General features: G+C 39.1%; 2 protein-coding genes and 1 long non-coding RNA gene across 4 annotated transcripts; 1 reads left to right on the top strand and 2 right to left on the bottom strand.

The window, feature by feature from the left end:
- The first annotated feature begins 5,384 nt into the window (after positions 1-5,384).
- LOC100698102 (uncharacterized) lies at positions 5,385-11,078 on the top strand. 2 transcript variants are annotated; one of them, XM_019355434.2, is made up of 6 exons: positions 5,385-5,558; positions 7,389-8,062; positions 8,386-8,477; positions 9,264-9,374; positions 9,928-10,204; positions 10,281-11,078. In XM_019355434.2, exons 3-6 carry the CDS (start codon positions 8,389-8,391, stop codon positions 10,632-10,634), a joined length of 831 nt encoding a protein of 276 aa, XP_019210979.1. In that variant the 5' UTR covers positions 5,385-5,558; positions 7,389-8,062; positions 8,386-8,388; the 3' UTR covers positions 10,635-11,078. The 2 variants fall into 2 exon arrangements, with proteins under 2 accessions (XP_019210979.1, XP_019210977.1); XM_019355432.2 differs by lacking the exons at positions 5,385-5,558; positions 7,389-8,062 and having other exon boundaries at positions 8,219-8,477; positions 9,264-9,368; positions 9,926-10,204.
- A 3,428-nt stretch (positions 11,079-14,506) lies between these two features.
- Positions 14,507-21,416, bottom strand: LOC112843461 (uncharacterized). The gene is made up of 3 exons (XR_003215808.1): positions 21,342-21,416; positions 15,177-15,252; positions 14,507-14,968 (listed from the first exon to the last, which is right to left on the bottom strand). It is a non-coding gene; the product is annotated as an uncharacterized LOC112843461 (long non-coding RNA).
- LOC112843459 (zinc finger BED domain-containing protein 1-like) lies at positions 18,222-20,626 on the bottom strand. The gene is made up of 2 exons (XM_025902117.1): positions 20,283-20,626; positions 18,222-19,950 (listed from the first exon to the last, which is right to left on the bottom strand). The coding sequence occupies exons 1-2, from the start codon at positions 20,514-20,516 to the stop codon at positions 18,832-18,834; spliced, it is 1,353 nt and encodes a 450-aa protein (XP_025757902.1). The 5' UTR covers positions 20,517-20,626; the 3' UTR covers positions 18,222-18,831.
- Positions 21,417-26,959: the final 5,543 nt, after the last annotated feature.

The raw sequence follows: 26,959 nt of genomic DNA, 5'->3' as shown, positions 1-26,959 counted from the left end.
GTTGCTAATTAAATGCATTTAATTAACTCATCAGCTAGTGAGCACCTCTATAAAACCAGAAATTTTGGATGTTTGCAGGTCTGGAGTATTCAGGTGTATGTTAACAGGATTCCAAGGAGAAACACATTAGCAAGGATTTTGAAAGATGCTAACGTTGCTGTCCATTAATCTGGGAGGTGTTATAAGGCCATTTCCGAACAATCTGAAGAATGTTATTCTACAGTGACAAAGGTTATCCACAAGTCGAAAACATTCAAGACAGTTGGCAATCTACCTAGGAGTGAACAGTATAGCAAATTCACTCCAATGTCTGTCTTGGTCTGTAGCCCTCACTTTTGATCAGTGTTTTAATTCTGTTTGTTTTCATATTCTTTCTTTTATTTTTCCTGTTTGGTTTTCAGCTTTGATTGTGTTTTCTTTTGAATTTTATGTCTAAAGTTATTTATTGTTAATGCCTTGAGTTTAAGTTTTTAACGTCTATCTGTCTCTTAAGTCTATGTCATTGTATTAGCTATCCCGTTTTGGTATTTCCTGTTTATTTTGCCAGTTTCTTGTCGTGTGTGTGTGTGTGTGTGTGTGTGTGTGTGTGTGTGTGTGTGTGTGTTGTATTTAGTTTTGCTTCCCTTGTCTTGTTTTTCCCATTTAGGTTCAGCTGTGTTCCCCAGTGTTTTCCATCTTCCCGATTGCCCGATATGTGTATTTAGGCCTTGAGTTTTCCTTAGTTCTCCTCCCTGTAAATTTGATAATACAGGTGCATTTTACCTTTTTGTCTTGGGTCTATGAGTCTGCATTTGGGTCCCAACTTGCTTAGTACTTGACAAGGTCAGACCACTTACACTTGAAAAATCGCTTCTGAACAATCCACAAAACCTCTCAAAAAATGTGCTTTGGACATGATCAATCACAGATCTTTTACAATCAAGTAACACAATTAGTAAAAAACAAACAGCATATCAGCACAAATGACTTATTGCAAATGTATAAGATGTGTGTGCTTGTTTGCTGTGAATAGAAGTTGGAGAGGAGTGATGATTTGAGTTTGTTCTGCAGCCATAGGATGCGGGCTCTTTATTGTGTCAACCATGATCGCCTCTAGAAACCAGAAGTGTTACAATGGTCAAAGTCGAGACCTCAACTTAATTGAAATGGGGTTGCAGGAAATTGAAAGAGCTATGCTTAAATCAATGCCCACAATGTCAATACAAATTTAAACTAATTTATCAATATGAGTGGGCCAGAATTTATCCATAACAATGTGAGAGACTAAATTCATACAGTGCCTCAAGTTATTACAGTTAAACTACTGAAACATGGATGTTCCTTTGCACAACATCTCTAAAATTAGAAATATCCTGCCTCAGAGTCACACTGAAAAATGAGTTCATGCATTTATTACTTCTAGGCTGGACTACTGCAATTCATTATTATCAGAATGTCCTAGAAACTCCCTGAAAAGCCTTCAGTTAATCCAAAATGCTGCAGCAAGAGTACTGACAGGGACTAGAAAGAGAGAGCATTTTTCTCCTATATTGGCTTCCCTTCATTGGCTCCCTGATCCCTACCCTAAATAAAATGAATGAACATGTGTGGATTGATTCCAAAAGGTTCTCATGTTTCCTCATTTTTTTCCAATCTCGTCATTTAGGGACCTGTTGGGTGCCCGGAAGTGTAATATGTTGACAATTTGTCACCTAGCGTAAAATATTTAGCTTTGGCAGTGAGAACGTGTTGTTGGAACCAGCTTCAAGTTTGGATTCGGAGACAGACACTAAGCTTAGCCTTAAAACTTCCCTTTTTGCTAAAGCATATAGTTAGGACTGGATTAGCTGACCCTGAATCCTCCCTTAGTTATGCTGAAATAGGGGTAGAATGCTCGGGGATTCCCATGATGCATTGAGCATTTCCTTTTCAGTCACCTTTCTCACTCACTATGTGTTAATAGACCTCTCTGCTGAATCATACTTAATCTCTGTCTCTCTTCCACAGCATCTCTTTATCCTGTCTTCCTTCTCTCACCCCAACCGGTCCCAACAGATGGCCCCGCCCCTCCCTGAGCCTGGTTCTGCTTGAGGTTTCTTCCTGTTAAAAGGGAGTTTTTCCTTCCCACTGTCGCCAAAGTGCTTGCTCATAGGAGGTCATATGATTGTTGGGTTTTTCTCTGTATGTATCATTGTAGGGTCTACAATGTTGCTGTGATTTGGGGCTATATAAATAAAACTGAATTGAAGTGAATTGAACCATTGAAATTTATTTTTATCTTTAAGGTTAATATCCCATAATTACCATCACATGTTTGTGTTTTTTCTTTTACTGCACACAGTGTATTGTACAATAGTTTTGGATTCACTCTTATACTGACAGACACAACACTTCCTCACAACCAGCTCACAGGAATGTGGCCTCGAACATAAATCTGCTCTTATGGCATGCACTCTATACCCCGTCTTTAACTTTACAGGCCTGACTGGAGGACGAGATGGTTGCCATGGTAACGAGAGCATTGCTGGCCAAAGGGTCATCACCTAATAAGGAGATGATCAGAAAACTGTAGAAGAAGAAACACGAGCTGAAGTGCTGGATCTCAGCCAAATAAGGAGAACTGTGACTTTCCTCCAACTTTGACCAATCACCTTAGTATCCTGTTTGTCACACATTATAAAAACTGTTTACTGCCTGGGTGCAGTAGCATTTTGTCTCTGAGACAGAGCGAGGAGGTCCATGGTGCCATGTAAGACTAATTTGAAATTCTGTTTTGACAATGAGTTGTGAAAACTTACAATTGTTGTATATTTGTATTCTCTCTCTCAAACTGAACCTAACAGTACTTAGTTTTTCCACATGCTGTTTCTGCATTTGGCATAGTTTTTATTAAATACTGACACTGTCATAATTTCACTGTGGGGGAAAAAAGCAGACTGATAATGGAGTGAAAAAGGTTTATTTACAAAGTTAACAAGATAGGTTAATGGCTGTGTGAGAGCTCAATTCTAATTTGGCATTCTGAGAGGGCAAGGCAATCTGCAATGACTGGCAGAGGAAAGGAGACTTCAATGGCTCAGAAAGAATTGTCTTTGAGTTCTTACTTGGGAGTGGTGAATGGAAAGCTCCAAAGGAGGCTGAAGAGGTTCGGTGGAGGCAGGTGATTTTCAGATCATTTCTTTTTTCCACAAGTAGTAAGAGGATTTGAGGTTGTGTGCTGTGAATATCTGGCTGTAGTCCTGAACTCCAGAAAGGTTTCGTAAGTTTCTTTGTGAGAAAGGCAGTAGGCAGGTAACATCCTAGCAGGAAAACAATCTCAGTCACAGCCATAGCTGTGTTTTGTAAGTACACACTACACTGATGACACAAATAAGCTGCAGTTGTGTGGCAGTAAGCCCCCTCCATGGGTGGTGGTAAGGCTAATCCATGTACAACTCCATATGAGAGGAAGGAGGAAAAATAAACAGGGTAAACCACCCTCTGCAAAAACCAATTCCCAGTAGTTCAATTCCTTGGAATTGTTAGTCTGTTTGCCTATCGATTCTGCTTATCAGTTCCATTTGCACTACAGCTGATTTCAGTTTGTATGTAGGAGGAGGAAAATAGTGGCGTAGTCTGCAGCATGGCTATAGACATTACTTTTATTTCTAATGCACACAGAATAATGGGAGTGACGATAAAGTGTAAACTGCATTGAGAAACAACCGTATTATGCTGCTAACACAACTTCAGCTCTTTGCAAGCACCTCCACGAAAAGGATGGTTACGCTGAGTTAGCAAAGAACAGAGTGGTGATAAAGCTGAATGAATGCCGACCCAAGCCCAGCAGCAGCCAGACCCTGAACCTTAACAGGTACCAAACCCACACAATTGGTTTAAAGTCACTTGGTTTGGTCACTTGTTTTCATCTTTCCTCTGTGTTCATGCCTAAATGCTAAGTGAAAGATCATATGTCTCTCCTAATTACCATTGGGAGTTTTGTTAGCAATTGTAATTATGAAACAATGGATTTCAGGTAATTTCACAGACAATGCTAAAGTAGTGTAACGAATAGTGTAATAAGCTACAATGCACCACATTAATTTTAAGCCTCAATGTCAACGCTCTTTACGTATAAAAGTAATGTATTTATTTTGTTGATTATTACTTCTGTAACTTTTTGCATGTTGGAGGTATACCTCCACCATGCATAGGGACGGTAACTGCAGTTACCATCCCTAAACTTGATATATAAAACCTTAGAAATGACAGAAGGTGTACTTTCAATTTATCATCACTGCAGCTCAAAGTAGCTGCAGTGTAATGAATGCACAAATGTAACTGTTGTGCATGAGAAAAAACACAATCTGAGAAAATAATTTCATTTCATGGGGACAATTATATTCTATGCATGTAGAACTCACGCCTCCCGCACAAAGAAGCTATCGTGCATGCAATGTTTGGAGGTGGAGCTTAAACGGAAGTAAAAGTACAAATGTTCTGTACTAAAAAAATACTTCAAACTCTATTGATATCTATAAATACCAAGGCCACTTTGTAAGAAATCTTTCAGAGGCTTCATCTCCAAACATCATTGCAAAATCCTAATCAATCGTTTAAGACAAAACAGCAACCAAATACTGGTTACTTAAGTGTTCTTGGCAAAATGTTATCTTTAGTTTTTAAACATATCATGAAATGTCCATAAAAATACTCACCAACCCAGGTGTATCAAGGAAATTCAATTAAAATCAGTTTAATTTTATTTATATATCACCAAATCACAACAACAGTCACCTCAAGGCGCTTTAAATAAGGGAAGACATCCAAGACTGATGATGTTGCATCTAGGTCACGAACCAGCTTCTGTCTATATTCAAAAGTGGCTCTCATCTTCTCTTTAACCACAGACCTGTCTGTTAAGCATGAATCTTGGGTTTTTACTCATCCATACATTTGTATTCCCACGTTTTGAATAAACCCCCTGTCACTGGGTTGGCTGGCATAGTAGCAGTTCATCAATTTCATATCATCAGTCCTTGTCATGTATGTATGGAAGAAATATAGTATCATCAGAATTCAACTATTTTTAGACATTGAATTTATAACACTGAATTTTTATCCTCCAAATTCCCCTGCAAAAATATTCACCTGCAAAAAATTCAACTGGAAAAATTCACCTGCAAAAAATTCACCATCAAATATTCGCCTGCAAAAAATTCACCTGCAAAAATTCAACTGCAAAAGTGATGAACTTAAATGACCTAAGCCAGAGCAATCAGCACTGGATCGAGTCGAGCGGCTCTCAGCCAATTAAATTACAGTTTGGTCACATGACACCGTTAGCCAGCAGTGTGTCTCCTAAAAGAGAGCTATTTAGAGGTGAGTGATTAAGTTTTTCTTCTAAATAGAGATCATTACAGAACGCCTAGTCCTACTTAAAATCCCATTCATTTTTCTTTTATTTTATCATCTACTCGAACTGAGGAAAACGTTTGACTAACTCAAAGACAATTTCCGCGCCTCCCCTGCCTGTCTGCAGAGGCAGTTTTGAATTTAGGAGCGGCAAGATGGCAGCAGCAAACCCTGGCGGTTCTCCGGTAAGTATATTGTTTTTTATCTTCAAGTTTGTCTTTTGAAACGTTAATTTTATTTAAATCCGTTGCTCACGTATAAAGTACACAGACGGCGTCTTTGCTCAACTCGTCTGAGGCGTGTCTCACTAAGCGCTACATGCTAGCATCCTGCTAACTGAGCTAACCTTTACATGCTGTGCTCTAGAAAATAGGATACTCAGTACAAAAACCATACTCCGCAGATACTGATAGATAGACGAACACTGCAAATATAATGTTGGAAACGAGAACGGCATTTTGGTGAAGGGGTAAAATACACCATGAATAAAGCCATAGAGTGAATGGCTGCCATGGTTGCAGATCGGCCTGATTTAATGACAAGAATGGGGAAGAGTGAGCTGAAGTGAACCAAAGCCACAAAACACGGTCAGACAAGGCGGGAATAGGGCAGTGATCTGTCCGTTAGTATGAAGTTGGTGTGTGCTTTGGTGAACAAAAACTCAAGACCGGTAGCAGGAAGATGGGAGACTCGTGTTTCACTGGAATAGTGGTGAATTAAAACATCCTTTGTTGGGGAAATGTAGGTGTAAATGCATCCATACAGGCGAGACAGAGGCAGACCAGGCAGTGAAGAAAACAAGGCAAACATTAGAAATATTAAAACGCAAATATAGGATTAATATAACATACAATTAGGGAAAATTTAAGGAACACAATGTAAATTATATTGTAAAGTCATTAAAACAGCATAACCTGATTAAAAGAAACATGTAATTGGATAGGATGATGATGATGATAATAATATTAAAAAACATGTACAAGATGGGCATGTATACTTGTACCCAGAATTTAACAACTATAAAGTTGTAGCATGCCAGTACCTTACCCCATCCATTATATCCACACTTTCAGAAAAGGATATGGTCAATATCTTTACAAATACTATCTAAACTTAAAGAGGTAGCATAAGTTAAACGGGATATTCCCTCTGCTTCTTCTGCTTCTCGTATACACCCTCAGGGTTTGTGGTCAGCCAGCGGCTGATATGAAAATTAGTCCTGTAAAATAATATTCTTTCAGTTTATGAATCTGTTTGCATGGATTTCTCAATCCATTTCCACTGTTAGCAGAAGTTGTGCATGCAGTTTTGGCATGCTGCTCTCCAAGACTACAAGCTGCGTTAAAGTTGGAAGTAACTGGCCGATGTTCCACTCTTGAAGATCAGCTGTGCCCATTTGTTGCACAATGTGGGAATGGAGAAGTTGAGGCCCTTGCAGGCTACCCACAATTTCCACAAACTGAGCGACCCATTAAGAAATTCATGCACTGAATCATGCACACTGTTTCATAAACAAAAGGGATTAAATTTGACAATATCAAATTTAATTTTCTGACCTTTTCATAAATGAAACACACCGCCAGGCAATCTGTTTTCATTTTTTTTCAATCCATTCAGAGTATTCCTTGGGAACACTGAACTCAAGAATCAGTTCCAGCTTTCTTCAGTAAGTTTTAGTTTGGCTTTGTTCTCAAAAACATTTAAATAAAAAAGATAAAATAGAAAATAAAGCTTTTTCTCTTGCGAGCTCAATTTTTAAATATACTGTGCTAATAAAACAAAAGATGTAAGAAAAGAATAAAAATCCTAACCAGAAAATCAAAATACTGCAACAAATGGCATGAATTACAAAATAAACTTTTTTGAAAGAACCATAAGGAAATATGATAAAATAAACATTAGAATCTTATAGCCTAAGAATATTCAGTTAACGTAACTAACATTGTGTTTTTAACTCACTTTTTGTTGGTGATTTAAAAATTACAAAAATAATTCTACTTTTTCCTCTTTCTCAGGATCTTCTCCTACATCATATTCTTCGGAGACTGCTTTCACGTTTAGAACATTGTCTTGAACACCTTCCCCTGGATCTGGACTTTTTAGATTTCATTTGCACCCAGGAACTAGTTTTTCTACAAGCTTTGTCTGGTCAAGTTGAGGTTTGCCCTGTCCTCTTAGATGCATTATGTAGTTTACATACTCTGATAAACAGAGAAAAGGATAAAATGAATCTACATAGTGCTGTCATTCAGTTTGAGTGGGGACCTACTGGGCGCCTAAGAATGGCTCTTTCCCCCTGTCATCTTAACAGCCTTCTGGAACTGAACTTGTCCATCCCAGCCATTGCTAAAATTTTGGGAATGTCCAGAAGCACAGTATTCCGACGCATGAATGAGTTCAATCTTTCAGTCAAAGCACTCTATAGCAGCCTGTCAGATGAAGAGTTGGACCAATGCATTACAGACATAAAATCCAGGCAGCCTCACGCTGGATACCGGATGGTGAAAGCACTTCTTCAGGCCAGAGGACACAGAGTCCAGTACCAAAGGGTTCGAAGTTCTATGCACCGTGTTGACACAGCTGGTGTTGTGTCAAGGATGGTTTCCTTGGAATGCATTGCCCGACGTGCTTATTCCGTCCCAGGACCACAGTCTCTAATGCATATTGACACAAACCATAAACTGATACGGTAAATTATTTGATCTTTTGAAGTGAAAGAAATTCCTGAGAATTTTTTCAGCTGCAAATGTTCAGAACTGTATTTTTTTATCTTACTCATTACTATATTTGCATCTGGACAGACATAAATTATATCTTGCATTGCTTACATTTAAACACTTCAAAGTGATAATTCAAAAATAGAAAAAAAAATATTATGTTTTCCCCATTCAGCTATAACATTGTGATCTTTGGAGGTATTAATGGCTTTTCTTGTAAGGTAAGTTTAGTTTAGTAAGTAAATCAAATGCAATATTTACATGGAAGTTGCTCGTTGTTCTTTTTCCTCTAAAGATTATGTATCTCGGTGCTGCTTCCAACAATCTGGCATCAACAACACTGGCATTCTTCCAAAAATCAGTCGAGAAGTTTGGTTTTCCTCTCAGGTAATAAGTGGTGCATTTTATTCTGGGTTAGGTATTTTCTTACATACCTTTGTAAGACTACCTGTGGATATTTCATTAAAAGTTGTTTAAGATGATTCTAACTTCCCTCAATATATATATATATATATATCTAATTTCAAATGTTGTTATAGTGACTTGGGGATATTTAAGAATAAAAAAAATTAATTCAACACTTTTACCAAGCAGTGCTGTTATGTAATTGGATACAAGGGGTGAGATAGTAATATTTTCCCTCCTTGGTTGTAACTCCCTGACATTACAAGGGTAATCATTTTATGATGTCGGGTTCAGTGTTACACCAGGATTTCAAATACAATATCATCATCAATAAGAATTAGTATTATCATTTCAGAATTGTAGGTAACCACTTTTAAATGCCATAGACTACTTATTTGTTTAATTTGATGTACATATTTTTGCAAAAATATTTTTAAAATTGTCTCTTTACACAGATCATAATGATACAAGATGGCACTTGCGTAATTTCCGGCAAATTCAATAAATCTAAATAATTGTTACTATCCTGTTAAATCCTGAAAAATGTTTTAACAGCTGTGTTAAATTAAACTTCATACTGACACATGCTGGAAAGTGCATTCAAGAGACAATTTTTTGATGCATTCCAGAGCAGTAGCAATCAAAGATTTTAAGGATTCTTTTACATTTTTTTATAAAACTTTGATTAAGGCATTTGTTGTTCTTTATTATCAGATCTAAGTTTGTTTAAAGCTTCGAATGTTTTGGGGTACTTTTATTTGCTTTCAGGGTTCGTGGCGACCACGGAGGGGAAAATGTGGAGGTTGCACGGCTGATATTTACTGTTCGTGGCACAGGAAGAGGCAGTTTCATTTCAGGAAAGAGTGTGCACAATCAAAGGTTTGTTCTCATAAAATACTGTCAACCTCAAATGTTTCTGACATAAGATGGAAGGTGTTGCAGCTTTATTTCCATTATTTAAAAATACATAAACATTTAAAGGGTATAGTTTTATGAAAAAGTTTTATAGTAAAATGTCTTTAGAGAACAGTGCCCTATCCAACAGGATATACTGTCTGATATGTGTCAGGTGTGGGTTGTTGTTTTTTTTGTTTGTTTTTTTCTTTCAATTTCCATTATTTACCCCTCAAGGAAGAAAATATTGGACAGGTCAAGAGCCTTCAGGACTCTGCCCTATTTTTTTAGTTATTCACGCACCTTTTCCAGTCTGTTCCTTCCTTCCCTGAATGTTCATTCTGTGTTGCCACTGATCATTACAACCCTTTTGACACCTTTTAAGTGATATGCCTGGGTCCTTCCTACATGCCCTGATAATGTATTATTACTGTTGTTATGCACACATTTCATGTAGGGTTAGAAACGAGCAGGGAATTTCTCATACACACCAAAGAAAGGCCATACCTAATTAAATATTTTTTATATATTATTTCAGAATAGAGCGACTGTGGAGAGACCTCTGGGTGGCCGTTACATGCATTTACTACGATGTTCTTCACAACCTTGAGGAAGAGGGCCTTCTTGACATTTCAAATGCTGCACACCTCTTTTGCTGCCATTACGTCTTTCTTCCTCAACTGGAGGATGATTTTAATACATTTTGCAGTGGATGGGACAACCATCCACTGCGAACAGAAAACAACATGAGTCCCAACCAGCTGTGGGAGTTGGGTCACAGATATCACCCTGTTCCTGTTCCAGAAAACACACAGGTAAAGGTGCACATTTTTAGTACTCATTGATTCCTATATACAATTATTCTTTCCTAATTTTGTTTGTTCGTTGCAGGGCTTCCAGATTCCAGACATTGACTGGGAGGATAGTGGCCTATCTTGCCATAACCATTCAAGCATTGTTGTTCCGAACACTGACTGCCCATTGACAGAAGAACAAATGACAACTTTTCAGGGCGTTGTTAATCCAAGAGCGGCATCCCAGTCCTTTGGTGCTGACGTCTACATCATGGCTGTTCAGTTTTGTCAGCAATTCATTTATAATAGAAAAGCTACATACAGTTGCAGGAAAAAGTTTGTGAATCTTGTTGAATTTCATGGATTTCTGCACAATTTGGTCATGAAATGTAATCTGATCTTCATCACGGACATCTGGACAATCACAGTCTGCTGTAGACTGGTCTACTAAACCAACTCAAAGAATTTCCATGGTGTTTTCAATAACATGAAAACATAATTGCGTGGTTTCACTTTAAGCAGTTCTGATTATTGTTGTGACTTTGAGATTCCACAGGGTTCACTAAATGTTTCAAACTATAAACTTCGCTATAAGTAACAATTTTTAAGCAAAGCTTTGTAATGTAAATACTGAAGAATTAGAAGAGAGGGAAATTATAAATGTTGATTCACTCAGAAAACTTCTAAATAGAAACTGCTTGTCAGTTTGAATGTTATGTTGTAAAGCAATATTTGACTGAAGGCTGACGGTAGGAATGTTTCAAAATTAAAACAGCACAGTAAGTCAATCTTGTCCTTTATTTTGATCAAGATGAAAGTTTACCTTGTCACTGACATCTTACATGCAAGACATTATCTTTAACAGTTTTAAGAACTACTTAAAGGGATTTTCAACCGAGAACTGAACCAATCAATCAATCAATCAATCTTTATTTATAAAGCACTTTTCATACAAAAAAACTGTAGCACAAAGTGCTTTACATGGTTAAAAGCAGCCCACCCCACCCCACCCTCCCACTCATTCCCCACACTCTCATTAACAGAAACGGTCATGGATACACACATTCCTCCCCCCCCCCACACACACACACACACTTAAAGAGTAAAATTGGGCTGGGTACGCATTAGCCAAGTGAGGAAACACTATCACAGGGAGCTGTCTGCACCGGGAGCCGGTCACAGACCGCAGCCTCCAGGCTGGGCACACAGCAGGAGGGAGGCAAAGAAGTCCCCCAGCCAGGCTGAGAGGATCCACAGAGCCCTAGCAGCCACGGTCGATCACAGCCCCGGTACAGAGAGCCCCCTCTGAGGAAACACTGGAGATATGACCTAATAAGAATATAAACAGGATAAAAAGATAAAATAAATAAGAGTGGGATACAATATAAATATAAGTATAAACAGAGTAAGAAGATAAAAAATGAATAAGAATACAATCAATAAATATTAGGGTAAAACTAAAAACCAAGAACCGATGTTGCCTGCATAGAGTAAATGGCAGTAGATGTGAACATTTATATTCCAAATCTTGAACAGAGACTTCTACACCACTACCTTGCATTATGGGAATGACTCACTTAAATGAGTTCAAACCCTGAGTGGCAGGTTTCAGAGCAGGCAATGAGGTCTTCCTTAAAAGTTAAATAGTCCTTGTAGTGGTATGGAATGCGCAAGGTCTCATAGCAGGTGGCAGCAGTTGGATGTCTGCCATCTACTAGCTCCACTGTGAGACTTTTTGGCACAATCTCCCATCCAGTCCAGAATTTTAGGAGATTTTTCAGCTCACATGGTGTTGCTGTGAAGAAAAAGTGTATAGTTAAGCATTGAGCTTTGAAATAAATCCAAACAAAATATATTTTTAACATTGTAATAATATTGGCTCTGATCAGCTCATATTGGTATTCCCCTCCTGCAAAATGGTAAACCTACCATTTAGAATAAAATGCCTCATGTAGCCTGTTTTGACTGTATTTTAAAAGAAGAAACTGTCTCAAACAAAAAATGAAAATAGAACATTAATGGCTAAATCTATAATTAGAAAATGATGTGTATTACCAAAGAATTACTTATGTATTTTAATCATTATGTCTGTTTATTATATCTACATCTCTCTTCAGATCTACAAAATCATTTTCTACATGTAAATCAGGCTTTTGAAGCAGTTTTTGCAGCAGTTTTATTTTTACAAGACTATAAAGAAAAACTGCAGTAAAGATGTATGGTCCACAAGTTGCATCCACAAGAATATGCTCATTTTTAGTATTAGTGCATTTTATTTGTAAAAACGAATACAGCTTTTTTATGGTAAGTTTATTATTTGATACATAATTCTTGGTAAGTGCCAAATTAAAATTTCAATTTATTTACATTTTGTAGAATGACTCAAGTCTTCATAGTTTGCTTTGGACTACATTTTCTACAACACACAGTAAAATGTTATTAATGAATACAGTATTTTAGGAGCACAAAATTTACCTCAGGGTTCACAGCAGCCAACTCTTGTGGAAAGAGTAAGGGCACCGTGTCAGGTCGCTGGGTCAGCAGGGTCCACATAGGGATTTCTTTAAGTCCCCTTCTCAGCTGTTTTATTGACCTCGTCACTCTTCCAATGACCTAAGAAAAAAAGTTAACTAAACAGTAACACAGAAATATTTTACTTACTTTTCAATTCACTCACAGAATGGAGTAATAATTTCTCAAACAGCCATCTCCTGTTGTTCTCTGTCAAGGGAGGGAGGTCCCATGCATATGTCAGATCCTGAACACGTTTTCGCTCTTCATCCGACAGCTTGGATTGCCCTTCAAGCTGTAACCCATAAGACAGTAATTCAGACAGAAACAAGAACTATAAATTCCTAATTCCTCATACATAAAAAATGTAACAAAAGACAAGTTTAAAGTCTCAGACCATGTCTCAATGGCAGAGTTTTTGATCTAGAACAATTTTAAAGGATTAGTCTAGGTTAGACTTATGTTTATCACTCACAAGGGGCAATATATAAACATTCCCTCATTTAAACATAAAAACCTACAAGCTGAATTGTCCCTCTCAGGTCTAGGTCTGGACAGTCCTCGGGTGTAACTGTGGCAGTTTCAGGACTACCACCAAGTAGGACGTGCACAACGGCTGGGCTAAGTCCAGATAGGCATGGGCCTCCATGAAGAAAGGAGTGCCCTACCATCCTCCCTGCCATAAGGAACATATCACTCTCCACAAGAAAGTGAGATGCTGATGGTATGTAATGGCCTGGCTCTCCCTGAAAAAGTGGAGTAACATTAGAGTTTGCTATGAGATAAATGAAAAGAAAGAAAAAAAGATTACTTCCACACAATACAGAGGTTTTCACAAAAAAAACAGACAGTTAATTAAGTTATGAAAAGTTATACAATATAATGATCATCAAACATAGGTATCGTCAACCAAAAACAAACTAACCAAAATTTATGCAAAAACCAGACATCAGCTTCTCCATTCATGTTGATAAGAAAAAACGTATTACTCCTTGTCCGATAGCTGTAACCCCTGTTAGATCACCAAAATAAAGTAATGAATACAAGTATTTATTTCAAGATATATTTATGTATCATTTTCAGCAAATTTACCCTCAAGCCTGCACTCCAAAGGACGTGCCCATTCAACATTGGGTCTCTTGTAGAATGAGATGAGGGCCATGTCCTGATCAACTACACTTTGTCTGATGTCCATTGTAAGACGTAATGGGCTCTCCATTTCATGCATGTCCAAAGCGTTCTTTGCACATTCATATATGGCCTTTGAAGAGTCCAAAACAGTTAACCAGCCTAAAAGAAAATAGAAATGGTTAGAATTGGACTGGGGGGGTTAGCGGGGTGATCAACTCTGGATAGTCTGTATATCAATTTCTATCTAGATACTATTACAAAAAGATTATGTTTTATCCTTTGAAGGATTGTCTAAAGTAGTTTGAATATGAGGCTATCAAAAATAAGAAATCAATTGAATGGATACAAAGTAATGACTTGATTTCTGGGATTTGTTCACATTAGCTGTTGATTGTTACTAATCAACACCTTCCTTACATAACCTGTGACTAAATGATTGACCTACCATCCCTGACTTCACAAGTAGTTCCAGATGGTCCTGGCATATCTGCTAGCCCTTCCTCAATTACTGTATCTTCATGCCCCTTTTCATTTCGTGAGCTACTATCAAAATATGTTGTTAAATTTCAGTCAAGGCTTAAATCCAATGACAATAAAAATTGCAATTTTTGTTGCTAAATACCTTTCTCCACATGAAGAGGCATGCAGCTCAATGAAGTCAAGAGGGAAACATATCTGTGCAGACAGGACACTGCTGCAATGGTGCTGTTGTGAAATAAATTTGAAAGGACAAAGTTTATTTTAATAACATTTCATTTTTCCTTCTAGCTAGCTCTTAACACTTTATGCTTTTGGGTAATATGTTAGTATGAAATTGTCAAAAAAACCTACATTACTTCTCCGTAGGTTCATCACCATCTAAATTCACCACAGTACTTTCACTGGGAGTTTCCAAAAGAGGGCAGGATTTTAGGTGTTCTGACAGAAGTTGCAGTGGAACACCTATGCCACACTTCTGGCATTTTGCTTTTGGCATGCATCTGAAGGACTCATCGCTTAGTGGTACAGGGTCATTGCTAAGTTCCTCTTGAATAGGAGCAATATATATGTTTTTACCCCCACGACTGGCAGCCTTTAGGATTGCCCCTGTATAGCCAATATCAGCTGGAGGAACCAGAGAGAGTTTTCGGCTTCCCCAACCACCTGTATAAAAGCAAATTGAAGCAGATTATTCTGATCATGAAATATATCCAATGCCTCAAGAAAAGTTAAAAAAAATGTATCTTCAAAACTACTCAGAATTAGGAATTCACAACATGCACTTGTCCTAAAAATACTTATTAAACAGCAGGATCAGTTCCTAGTTTAATGTAGACAATGCATCCTTACACAGTGCAGAATTCATACACACCCCCAGGTTTGAACAGCAGCCAGCCACCTGTTACCTCCTTCAGTTTGGGAAACAAATCATTCAGGGCATCCCTTAACTCAGAGGCTCCCAAAGTGTGGGGCCCGCCCCCTGGGGGGGCGCAGAGCCATTGCAGGGGGGGGGGCGCGGTATGAAAAGAAAAAAAAAGACCACTAGGACACTGTGGACAGGTTTTTGACGGGGCTCCCACACAAACGCAAAGCAGGAGATGAAGCATCGCCAAATATGTTTCCAAACCAACTTCCTTCCAAGCCAAAGACCGGAAAATATGCTGAAGCATATCTTCCCTTTGGCTTCTCCTGCACAAGTGCCAAGGTAGGTCTCCCCTGCAAAATTACAGGGAGTGCAGAATTATTAGGCAAGTTGTATTTTTGAGGAATAATTTTATTATTGAACAACAACCATGTTCTCAATGAACCCAAAAAACTCAATATCAAAGCTGAATGTTTTTGGAAGTAGTTTTTAGTTTGTTTTTAGTTTGAGCTATTTTAGGGGGATATCTGTGTGTGCAGGTGACTATTACTGTGCATAATTATTAGGCAACTTAACAAAAAACAAATATATACCCATTTCAATGATTTCTTTTTACCAGTGAAACCAATATAACATCTCCACATTCACAAATATACATTTCTGACATTCAAAAACAAAACAAAAACAAATCAGCGACCAATATAGCCACCTTTCTTTGCAAGGACACTCAAAAGCCTGCCATCCATGGATTCTGTCAGTGTTTTGATCTGTTCACCATCAACATTGCGTGCAGCAGCAACCACAGCCTCCCAGACACTGTTCAGAGAGGTGTACTGTTTTCCCTCCTTGTAAATCTCACATTTGATGATGGACCACAGGTTCTCAATGGGGTTCAGATCAGGTGAACAAGGAGGCCATGTCATTAGTTTTTCTTCTTTTATACCCTTTCTTGCCAGCCACGCTGTGGAGTACTTGGACGCGTGTGATGGAGCATTGTCCTGCATGAAAATCATGTTTTTCTTGAAGGATGCAGACTTCTTCCTATACCACTGCTTGAAGAAGGTGTCTTCCAGAAACTGGCAGTAGGACTGGGAGTTGAGCTTGACTCCATCCTCAACCTGAAAAGGCCCCACAAGCTCATCTTTGATGATACCAGCCCAAACCAGTACTCCACCTCCACCTTGCTGGCGTCTGAGTCGGACTGGAGCTCTCTGCCCTTTACCAATCCAGCCACGGGCCCATCCATCTGGCCCATCAAGACTCACTCTCATTTCACCAGTCCATAAAACCTTAGAAAAAACAGTCTTGAGATATTTCTTGGCCCAGTCTTGACGTTTCAGCTTGTGTGTCTTGTTCAGTGGTGGTCATCTTTCAGCCTTTCTTACCTTGGCCATGTCTCTGAGTATTGCACACCTTGTGCTTTTGGGCACTCCAGTGATGTTGCAGCTCTGAAATATGGCCAAACTGGTGGCAAGTGGCATCTTGGCAGCTGCACGCTTGACTTTTCTCAGTTCATGGGCAGTTATTTTGCGCCTTGGTTTTTCCACACGCTTCTTGCGACCCTGTTGACTATTTTGAATGAAACGCTTGATTGTTCGATGATCACGCTTCAGAAGCTTTGCAATTTTAAGACTGCTGCGTCCCTCTGCAAGATATCTCACTATTTTTGACTTTTCTGAGCCTGTCAAGTCCTTCTTTTGACCCATTTTGCCAAAGGAAAGGAAGTTGCCTAATAATTATGCACACCTGATATAGGGTGTTGATGTCATTAGACCACACCCCTTCTCATTACAGAGATGCACATCACCTAATATGCTTAATTGGTAGTAGGCTTTCGAGCCTATACAGCTTGGAGTAAGACAACATGCATGAAGAGGATGATGTGGACAAAATACTCATTTGCCTAATAATTCTGCACTCCCTGTAGTTTCCCTGCGTCGGGAGCAGCGCTGGGCTCTCCAAATCATCCCACATTCTTGATTTTTAGTTCACAAACACTTCTTGTAATAACTAACTACTCCTGACATTTTGGACATGTTAGCTCTTTATGCAGTAAAGTTACAGTGGGATACAAATAATATCAGGCTGATCCTGCCGTAATTTGTTCCCCCTGTTCAAATCACGGACAAACAGTATCCCACAGCTGTTTATGTGTTTAAACCCATTTTGCACAGACAGGCATTTTTTGAAAAATGTATTGATAACAATTTTGAATATTATTACACAGGAAAAAAAACAACTACACGTAAAATAATTACACCGTGACACCTCTGCCTTTCTAAATGGAGGGACAGTAACTGCGTGTGTATATGTAAGCGTGAAAAACCTGAAGATAGTCAGATTAACAGTAACAGTATTTTGTCTCTATCTTCCATTCTGCAATTCATCTCATGTAAACAATAACGTGGCGCACAGCGTGACGTGAAAAGAGGCACATACCTTTGTCGTTGCGTGACGAACTCTGTAATCCTCGTCCACACGTAAACGCAAAAAAGGAGTTTTAAATAATCTCCGTTTTCGGTGAATCGCAACACCGTTTACGTGTTGACGAAAAGCCCAAACGCATAGAAACAGCTGCGTTTTCAAAAATACCCGTGTAGGTGTGGACGTAGCATAAAAGAGTTAGTAGTATATTTTATTACTACCTGTAATTTATTGCCGTTTACTTGTATTTGCTTAATTATTTACTAAATGTTTGAGGTGTGAAATAAACCACAATGGAGTTTGTAAACAAAATATGGGTGTGTGTGTTTGGAGGATGCGTTAGTGCGCGCGCGGGGGGGGTTAGGTGGTGGGGGGGCGCGAACATTTTTCTTGTAAAAAAGGGGGGCCTGGCATAAAAAGTTTGGGAACCACTGCCTTAACTGAACGCAATAATACAAATACAATCTGAGTCTACAGAAATGACACATTTAACATTAATTATACCCCTGTATAAACTAAGAAACGGTAAAAGAACCATGCATTTACAGTGCAAGCTGGATGTAATAAAAAAAATATATTTTTCAATCCAAACTTTACAGTTCCATTTTCATGATTAATGATGAATAGGGCTGCCACAAACGATTATTTTGATATTCGACTAGTCACCGATTATTCTTGCGATTAGTCGACTAATCAGATCATGCATCCATTGGACGTGAAACGTACAGATTATTGCAGCAGCATGCATCTGCTCGTATATAACTATCATTAGCTTACAGCTTTAAGTGTTTAAGGTATGTGAAACTAAAAATAAAGACAAGATGATAGTTTATTAAAACTTTTAATGAAATTTCAAGTTTGAAGCAAACTGAAAACAAATATAACAAAATAGCATTTTCTGCTCAGTCCTCACAACTATATTGAACTTTGGGACTATATAGTCAGTATAGCAATCTACACGAGATTATTGTTCATAGCCAGGAAAGTTAGCTTTTCTACATGTTCTGCTGAAAGGCTTGCTCTCTTTTGAGAGCAGATGTTCCCTACTGTGGAGAAGATCCGCTCCGATGGGGTGGAGGTTGCAGGAATGCACAGAAAAGATTTAGCTAGCTTTGATAGTGTGGGGAAACGTCCCTCATTTTCGCTCCACCATTTAAGAGGATCATCCTTTTTAGAAACTGTGGCTTCTTTAAAGTACAGCTGAACTTCACTTCTCACAACTTGGACATCTTGGTCCTCCTTAGATGCGTTCTTCCTCATTGTCACCCTGACTGTCTGTGTCAGACTCAAGGAGGTTGTCCAGAGCAGTCTTTTCAGTTCTACTTGAACCATTGGCCATCTGCACTTTTGCATGCTCATGTGTCCCAGCATTTGCTTCTTTAACAGCAAGCACTTCAACAGTCCCCTGCACTCTGATGACATCTTCAGGAGCCAAAAACTTCAACTTTCTGTTTCTGGGGTCCAAGGCAGCTGTGAGAATAACAGGGTTTTCTTTGTCTGCTGAGAAAGTGCATATACTCCCCCATCTCTGTGTTATGCCTTTTTCTGCACTGGCAATGAAAGATGTTCCTGAGCTCGTCTCCAGTTGGCTTTGGTGTACAGCCCATGTCAGCCCTTTGACCACCTGTGGAAGACCTGAAACCGTTGTGTACTGTGGTCCACTAAGGTAAACAGTAGCAGTCTCAAAAGGTGCCAAACCTTGCTTCAGTTCTTCAAGCAGCACCCACTGCTTTGGCTTCAAGTCGAAGTAGTGTTTCCCCCTTGGCGTTACCTCGGGATCTGAAAGAGTGGCAGTGAGAGGCCAGCGCTGTTCGAGGAGTCTCTCTATCATGTGGAATATACTATTCCACCTTGTACTGACATCTTGGATCAGTGTATATTTCTTCACATTCACTTGCTCCTGTTTCATTTTTAGTCTTGTACTAGCCAGCTCGCTTCTCTTAAAGTGCTCCACTAGCTGCCTAGCAGCACCTAGTGCTCTGCTGATGGTGGTTTCTTTGAGAGCAGTATTGACTATGAGCTGGAGTGTGTGTCCAGCACAGCGGATAGAGGCCCATCCATGTTTTTCTTCAAGCAGTCGCATTGCTGCCACCATATTGGAACCACTGTCATGTACTACTGCTTTTATTTTGGCAGGCAAGATGTCAAACTTAGTTAGCACCTCTTCCATCCATGTCACTATATTGGCACCAGTATGCCTCTCCTCAAGAGGCATGGTATCAAGGATGAAGCTCTTCATCTTCCAATCTTCACTCAGGAAATGGCAAGACACACCAAGGTAGGCCTCTGTTGCACGACTGGTCCAGACATCAGCAGTCAGGGTGAAGAAACCTTTGACACCACCAAGGGTCTGCTTTACCTAAAGATATGAGATGATTTGGAACAATAGTAAGCATTAGGGAAATATATTACAGTATATTTTTTCATTATTAATAATGCTTGTCAGTTTATGCATCAAGATTTAAATTTACCAATTGAATAATTCAGTTACATCAACATTCAACATATCAGTAAAAAACAAAAAAAACAAAAAACAACAACTTTCCATTACATGCTTTAACCAAGATTAATTTATTGGTTGCTCAGTCAGCAAGCTCTTAATATTATTTCATCATGAAATGTATTCAATTCTAATACAAATTGCTATTTTGTGTTTGTGGTGTGAGAGAGTGGAGAGAAAGAGAGACCAACCTTCTCAAAGGTAGCATCATATTTCTTTTCCATCAATTTGGTGAAGTGGGATCGGCCTGGTAGGTAGTTATCATGGCAATCTGGGTTGAACTGCTTGATCATCTCTTTGAAACCTTGATCATCAACCATAGACAGGGGTCTCATGTCCATCACCAACATGTTCAAGATTGATTCAGTCAGGACATGTGCTTGCCGAGGTGTACATGTTGTTGGCTTGGTGACAAAGTCGTCCATTGAAGCCGAATGTATTTTTTTAGCAGTCCTGTAACATAACGTTAACAGCTATTAATATAAGCAATAATAAGTAGTGCTCTCAGCGTTAATCTCGTCAATACGACGTTAACGAGGCAAATCCCCGTTAGCTCGATAACGCGGTGCGAGGGCTGCACGGCACTGACTAACGGGGATTTGCCGCGTTAATGCAGTTATGGCGTTAACATCATATTAACGAGATTAACGCTGACAGCACAAATAATTAGCAACTTGCTGTTTACGATAATGTTAGCAGCTAACTAGCCAATTAGCTTACCGAGACGACAGTACCACTTCGTCGTCGGATGCCACGACGTGCTTCCTTTTTAGATGCTCGTGCATCGCTGTCGTACTGCCATGGAAGGCAAGTTCCATTTTGCAGATTTTGCATTGGACCTTCTTTTCTTTTGTTTGGTCAAAATGCTCCCAGACTTTCGAGTTCCGTTGCTGAGTAGCCATGATAATGGAGACTGCTTCTTCTTCTTCTTCATCTTTGGCGTTTAATGGTATCCTTGTAGATGCATTTCCGCCATCTTCTGTTTCAGTCCGTTATTACACTCTTAAATCCTACTGTTATTCCTGCACCTTTCAGGATTTTACGGCATTTAAACAATGCGTCAACTATTAAATTAAATCGTCGACGTAATCGTGACTAGTCGACTAATCGTGGCAGCCCTAATGATGAATATCCAATACTAATATTATTTTTTGTAAATGCCACCTGCAGTGATGGTCACATTCAATAACGCTTTTATTAAGCGAAAACTTCTCAGTTTTGATCACTGAATAAAAAGAATAAGTTTATACCTCTTCATGTGTTGTGCTGTCATCAAGATGTGCTGTTCTTTGACCCATCCCTGCCTGTGTGTGGATATATTTTTCTTTTGGGGTCTTCTCCATTTGTTTTGGGACCAAATAAAATACCACTTCGAGAGGTTTAGGCTTCTTAGCAGGCACTAGAGATGTAGCAGGGAACCGCCTTTTCCCCTTTCCTCTTGAGAAAATACCAGGAAAAGACCTGTCACAAAGATTTTAACAAAATTATTTAAAAGCGACTATTATGAATTGTTTATTTAGTTTGTTTATACAAATTCAACACAGCACTAACACTGCAGTATACACAGGGTGGGAATTACGGGGGAGCTAGACAGAGTTCGGCTCCTCTTAAAGAGAGATGGGCTCCCCTGAAAACCCTCAACTGACACACTATAGAGGAGCTCTATAAATAGCCTACTTTTAATTTAGTTTACATTGTGTTTTAACTACACTCCTTATGCATGTAGATTTTAAAAGACATCTAAAATTTTCTGTGTTAAGTTACATTTCACACATTAAATTTTTGTAATACTTGTGAAAATAACTCGCTTAATTTATTCTGTCACCATAAATGCCTGGTGGCATTGTTTTGATTGATGTAGGATTTACTGAGATTGCTAATCAAGCACGTTTGAAACATAATAGCCTCTACCTGGAATTAGATTGGCCAGAGTTACCCTCAAGTTTTGGATAATAATGTCTAAGCGTAAACTGGAGCATTCTGATTCAATAAACTGTAAAAAGGTGAGCTGTGAAGACTAAGTTCACAAGTTTTCTATCTAAGGAATCCCAGAAGATTGCATGGTGTCACTGCCCAGCAGTTGTTCCCAGGACATATGGACTCAACCTCAATAATCCCTCACACTGAGCAGCATGAAGCGACAGTGCAGAGGAAAAACTGAACCCGGCTCAGTACCAGCAGCCATCTGGGTTTGGAGGAGAGAGACAGAGACACAGAACTACCAAAAGTATTTTTTTTATGTGATTGACTGTTGTTGTAATTCAAGCCCTGAGTGTAGAGCAGGTAAGATATAAAGTTGCATCCTAAATTCCATGCTCATGCAGAATGTTTAGTTTACGACTTTTTCACCTGGTCATTTCTTGCTGAACGGATGGTCTTTCAGGGTTGACCAAGCTAGTACCCTAGCCACTGTCAGCCCTGTCAGCGGCTGATCAGCTGATTACGGGGCCGGGCTTAAAAGAGAGATGCCACTCACCTGTTCGCCGCTCAGACATCGTTCCCTTCATGTCAGGAGCTCCGAAACTTTGCCTACATCAGTCTCCGCCTGATTCAGCAACTGTGAGTGTTTTTTCCTCTCGATTCTTTCTCTCATCCGAGCCCCGCTCGCTCTCCATTTGTAACGACAGTTCCGAAGCCAAGCTTCGTGCACGGATCGTTACTAGAATAACTGCGTGTCTGTTCCAACCCACCGCTAGCCTTCGCCGCGTTTGGGTCTAGCCAGCACGCCACACGGGCACGCCGAATTACTGTGTGTAATTCGCCCCGCCGTGACAGCCACCTTGACTCTGTTCTCTGCAAGATGTTGCAAAAAACAAAATCATATAGAGACAATATTGGACAAATAAATAAATATATATATAACAATTTAGTTAAATGTAGCATTAAGTCATAAGTCTTGCTAAAGTAAACCTTGTATTCTGATTCATCACAGCAGCAGTTCGGTTGGATGATGTCAGCAACTGCAGCAAGTGTCTTGCTGATGGAATAATTTCATCTTGCATAATCTGAAACAAACACATAAAGACAAAAACAATTTATAAATTAACGTTCGATAAAATCTAAGAATTAATCATTCATTAGATACCAATATGAATATGTCTACCATAAAACTTGTGTGGAGCGAAGTTACATTCAATCAAGATGGTCTCTCAATGTCTTTGATGCAGATGTAATAATTGGGTTAATTGTCATTGCGTATTTCTTTACCCTCAAAATCTTATTTTTAACTTATGCTACCTGTTTAAGTTTAGATAGTATTTGTAAAGATATTGACCATATCCTTTTCTGAAAGTGTGGATATAATGGATGGGGTAAGGTACTGGCATGCTACAACTTTATAGTTGTTAAATTCTGGGTACAAGTATACATGCCCATCTTGTACATGTTTTTTTAATATTATTATTATCATCATCCTATCCAATTACATGTTTCTTTTAATCAGGTTATGCTGTTTTAATGACTTTACAATATAATTTACATTGTGTTCCTTAAATTTTCCCTAATTGTATGTTATATTAATCCTATATTTGCGTTTTAATATTTCTAATGTTTGCCTTGTTTTCTTCACTGCCTGGTCTGCCTCTGTCTCGCCTGTATGGATGCATTTACACCTACATTTCCCCAACAAAGGATGTTTTAATTCACCACTATTCCAGTGAAACACGAGTCTCCCATCTTCCTGCTACCGGTCTTGAGTTTTTGTTCACCAAAGCACACACCAACTTCATACTAACGGACAGATCACTGCCCTATTCCCGCCTTGTCTGACCGTGTTTTGTGGCTTTGGTTCACTTCAGCTCACTCTTCCCCATTCTTGTCATTAAATCAGGCCGATCTGCAACCATGGCAGCCATTCACTCTATGGCTTTATTCATGGTGTATTTTACCCCTTCACCGTTCTCGTTTCCAACATTATATTTGCAGTGTTCGTCTATCTATCAGTATCTGCGGAGTATGGTTTTTGTACTGAGTATCCTATTTTCTAGAGCACAGCATGTAAAGGTTAGCTCAGTTAGCAGGATGCTAGCATGTAGCGCTTAGTGAGACACGCCTCAGACGAGTTGAGCAAAGACGCCGTCTGTGTACTTTATACGTGAGCAACGGATTTAAATAAAATTAACGTTTCAAAAGACAAACTTGAAGATAAAAAACAATATACTTACCGGAGAACCGCCAGGGTTTGCCGCTGCCATCTTGCCGCTCCTAAATTCAAAACTGCCTCTGCAGACAGGCAGGGGAGGCGCGGAAATTGTCTTTGAGTTAGTCAAACGTTTTCCTCAGTTCGAGTAGATGATAAAATAAAAGAAAAATGAATGGGATTTTAAGTAGGACTAGGCCAGGGGTCGGCAACCTGCGGCTCCGGAGCCGCATGCGGCTCTTTAGTCCTTATACTGCGGCTCTGCGTGGTTTGGGCAAATAAATTAGAAGTATTTAGCTGAAGTGTATTTTACTTATGTTAGTTCTTTTTAACTTGTAGTTCTAAATTGGAAGATTATTGTGATATTGAAATATAAAAATAAGATTATATTCTATTATTTTTTCATCGCTCAAAATAAGAGTCACACTCGCGGAAGCCGGTATACCCGCCGAAACGCCGTGCATTTATCGAGACTTTCAACCCCAGGTAGGCCAATTATTATTCAGATCCACATTATGTCAGCAGCTATTCTCCACCGTGAACTATGTTAAAAACAAACACCGTTCACGCCTGACAGATGACAGCTTACAGTCCTGCGTAAACTGACTCCGTATAGCCCCGATTTGCGGACTCTGTGCGCAGAGGTTCAGGAGCAGAAGTCCCATTGTAAACAAATCACGGCAGACCCGACGATGTTTCCATGAACATGCTTTTGAGCATCTCTTTATTGAGCACTTTTCACACACGGTTGCTGTACGCATACAGCCGGCTGTAGCTTTTCAGCTCACAGCCCGACATACACCACCAACAACACAACAGCACAGATAGCGCAGACGTAAAGGCAGCGAGGCGTGATTGCGGGTGTTGCTCAGGTGCGTCCGCCTCCCCTGCAGCGGCGCTGCAAACCACGCCCCGCCGCACGCATTAACCAGGTAAAATACATATTTAGGCAGAATTTTGCAAATATCTATTTTTCATTTTTCAGCAGCATAGTGCTTTTTTCCAATTATTTTTTAAGAGTCAGGTCAAGGCTCCAACAGCCCAAGGGCGATATAAGGGTGGCGGTTTTTGTTTGCTACATGGATCATTTTAGTTCAGGTTGGTGTCTTTCCTTTTGTTATATTTCTTTAAGAGTTCAAAATGTGTTGATTACATAAATATAATTTAATTTTCTCTGTAGCACTTCATGGATTTCATAAGCAGGACACCTTAGTTGTTCACACAAAGCATAAAGATAAAAAACAATATATACAATGTTATCTTCATTTTAGATGTCAAAAAGTACTTGCGGCTCCCAGTGTTTTCTTTTGTGTGGAAACCGGGTTCAAATGGCTCTTTGGGTGTAAAAGGTTGCAGACCCCTGGACTAGGCGTTCTGTAATGATCTCTATTTAGAAGAAAAACTTAATCACTCACCTCTAAACAGCTCTCTTTTAGGAGACACACTGCTGGCTAACGGTGTCATGTGATCAAACAGCGTAATTTAATTGGCTGAGAGCCGCTCGACTCGATCCAGTGCTGATTGCTCTGGCTTAGGTCATTAAAGTTCATCATTTTTGCAGTTGAATTTTTGCAGGTGAAATTTTGCAGGTGAATTTTTTGCAGGCAAATTTTTTGCAGGTGAATTTTTTGCAGGTGAATATTTGATGATGAATTTTTTTGCAGGTGAATTTTTGCAGTTGAATTTTTTGCCGGTGAATATTTTTGCAGGGAAATTTGGAGGATAAAAATTCAGTGTTATAAATTCAATGTCTAAAAATAGTTGAATTCTGATGATACTATATTTCTTCCATACACAAGCATCCATGGCTTAGCCTGACATTACTCCAGACCATCATTTAGCAGCCTCCAAATCCTGTTCCAACTAAAATTTTTCTATATTCAAAAGACCTAATAGGTTGGACCTTGGGGCATTTACCTTTCTTTTCACAAATTCACCCTTTTTCTTTGAACATTTGAAAAAGCAGAGATCATTCTTTATGTTTTGGATCATTTCTATAATACAACCTTTGGAAGGGAAACAAAATGCTAATTTTAACTTTGCTATATTTACAGCCTGTCCAACTACATTTTAACATTAGCCCACATTTCCTTACTTAGCAATAGATACAAAGTTCAAAGTTCATTGAAATCATTTACTCCCTTACTCTGTTTTATTGTGCAGCTACCCAAGCAGAGATTTCCTACAGCAGGTTTAGAATGCAGACTTGCCAGTTTATCTCATAGGCTTTCTCTTCAGCCTTACTGTGAACCACTGAGGATTGAGGAGGATTGAGGATGATGGGTTGTCTAATCGTAAGGTTCATCCTTGTTGTTTAAAACTTTGTTCACGGCTGGTCTGCTCAGAAACTACCAATATGCACCTCCTGGCCATGGTCCCTGTAACGGATTCCTCATTCTGTGTGTAAAAATCCAAATTTAGCATAATGAAATGTTGGAAATAATCAATGAGAACACTGCAGGCTGACACCAGATAAACTTTGCGCATAGGAGAAGTCTAATGTGGTTTACTCTCACATCCACTCTCATAACTGCATAAACAGAGGCAGGAAAGCTATGCAGTTGCTCCCCATCCAAGATGCTTTGCTTCACCAACTGTGTGGTTTTTCCTATATTTCTAACGTGCCAATTTATTTGTTGTGATTTATTATTAATCAGACCCAAATTTGTTTTAAATGACAAATTTATTTAAGACGGAGTGATTTATGTTAGTCTGGGATAGTATGTGTTA

The sequence above is a fragment of the Oreochromis niloticus genome, linkage group LG22, assembly GCF_001858045.2.
Source record: "Oreochromis niloticus isolate F11D_XX linkage group LG22, O_niloticus_UMD_NMBU, whole genome shotgun sequence".
Classification (NCBI taxonomy): Eukaryota; Metazoa; Chordata; class Actinopteri; order Cichliformes; family Cichlidae; genus Oreochromis; species Oreochromis niloticus.
This window is presented reverse-complemented; position numbering and strand designations above follow the sequence as displayed.

Coding starts and splice junctions, on each gene's coding strand:
- LOC100698102 (XM_019355432.2), top strand. CDS start 8,352: ATGGAAGTTGCTCGTTGTTCTTTTTCCTCTAAAGATTATGTATCTCGG. Junction 9,369..9,925: donor TCAGGAAAGAGTGTGCACAA/TCAAAGGTTTGT, acceptor ATATATTATTTC/AGAATAGAGCGACTGTGGAG. Junction 10,205..10,280: donor CTGTTCCAGAAAACACACAG/GTAAAGGTGCAC, acceptor TGTTCGTTGCAG/GGCTTCCAGATTCCAGACAT.
- LOC112843459 (XM_025902117.1), bottom strand. CDS start 20,516: ATGGACGACTTTGTCACCAAGCCAACAACATGTACACCTCGGCAAGCA. Junction 19,951..20,282: donor ATGATGCTACCTTTGAGAAG/GTTGGTCTCTCT, acceptor TCATATCTTTAG/GTAAAGCAGACCCTTGGTGG.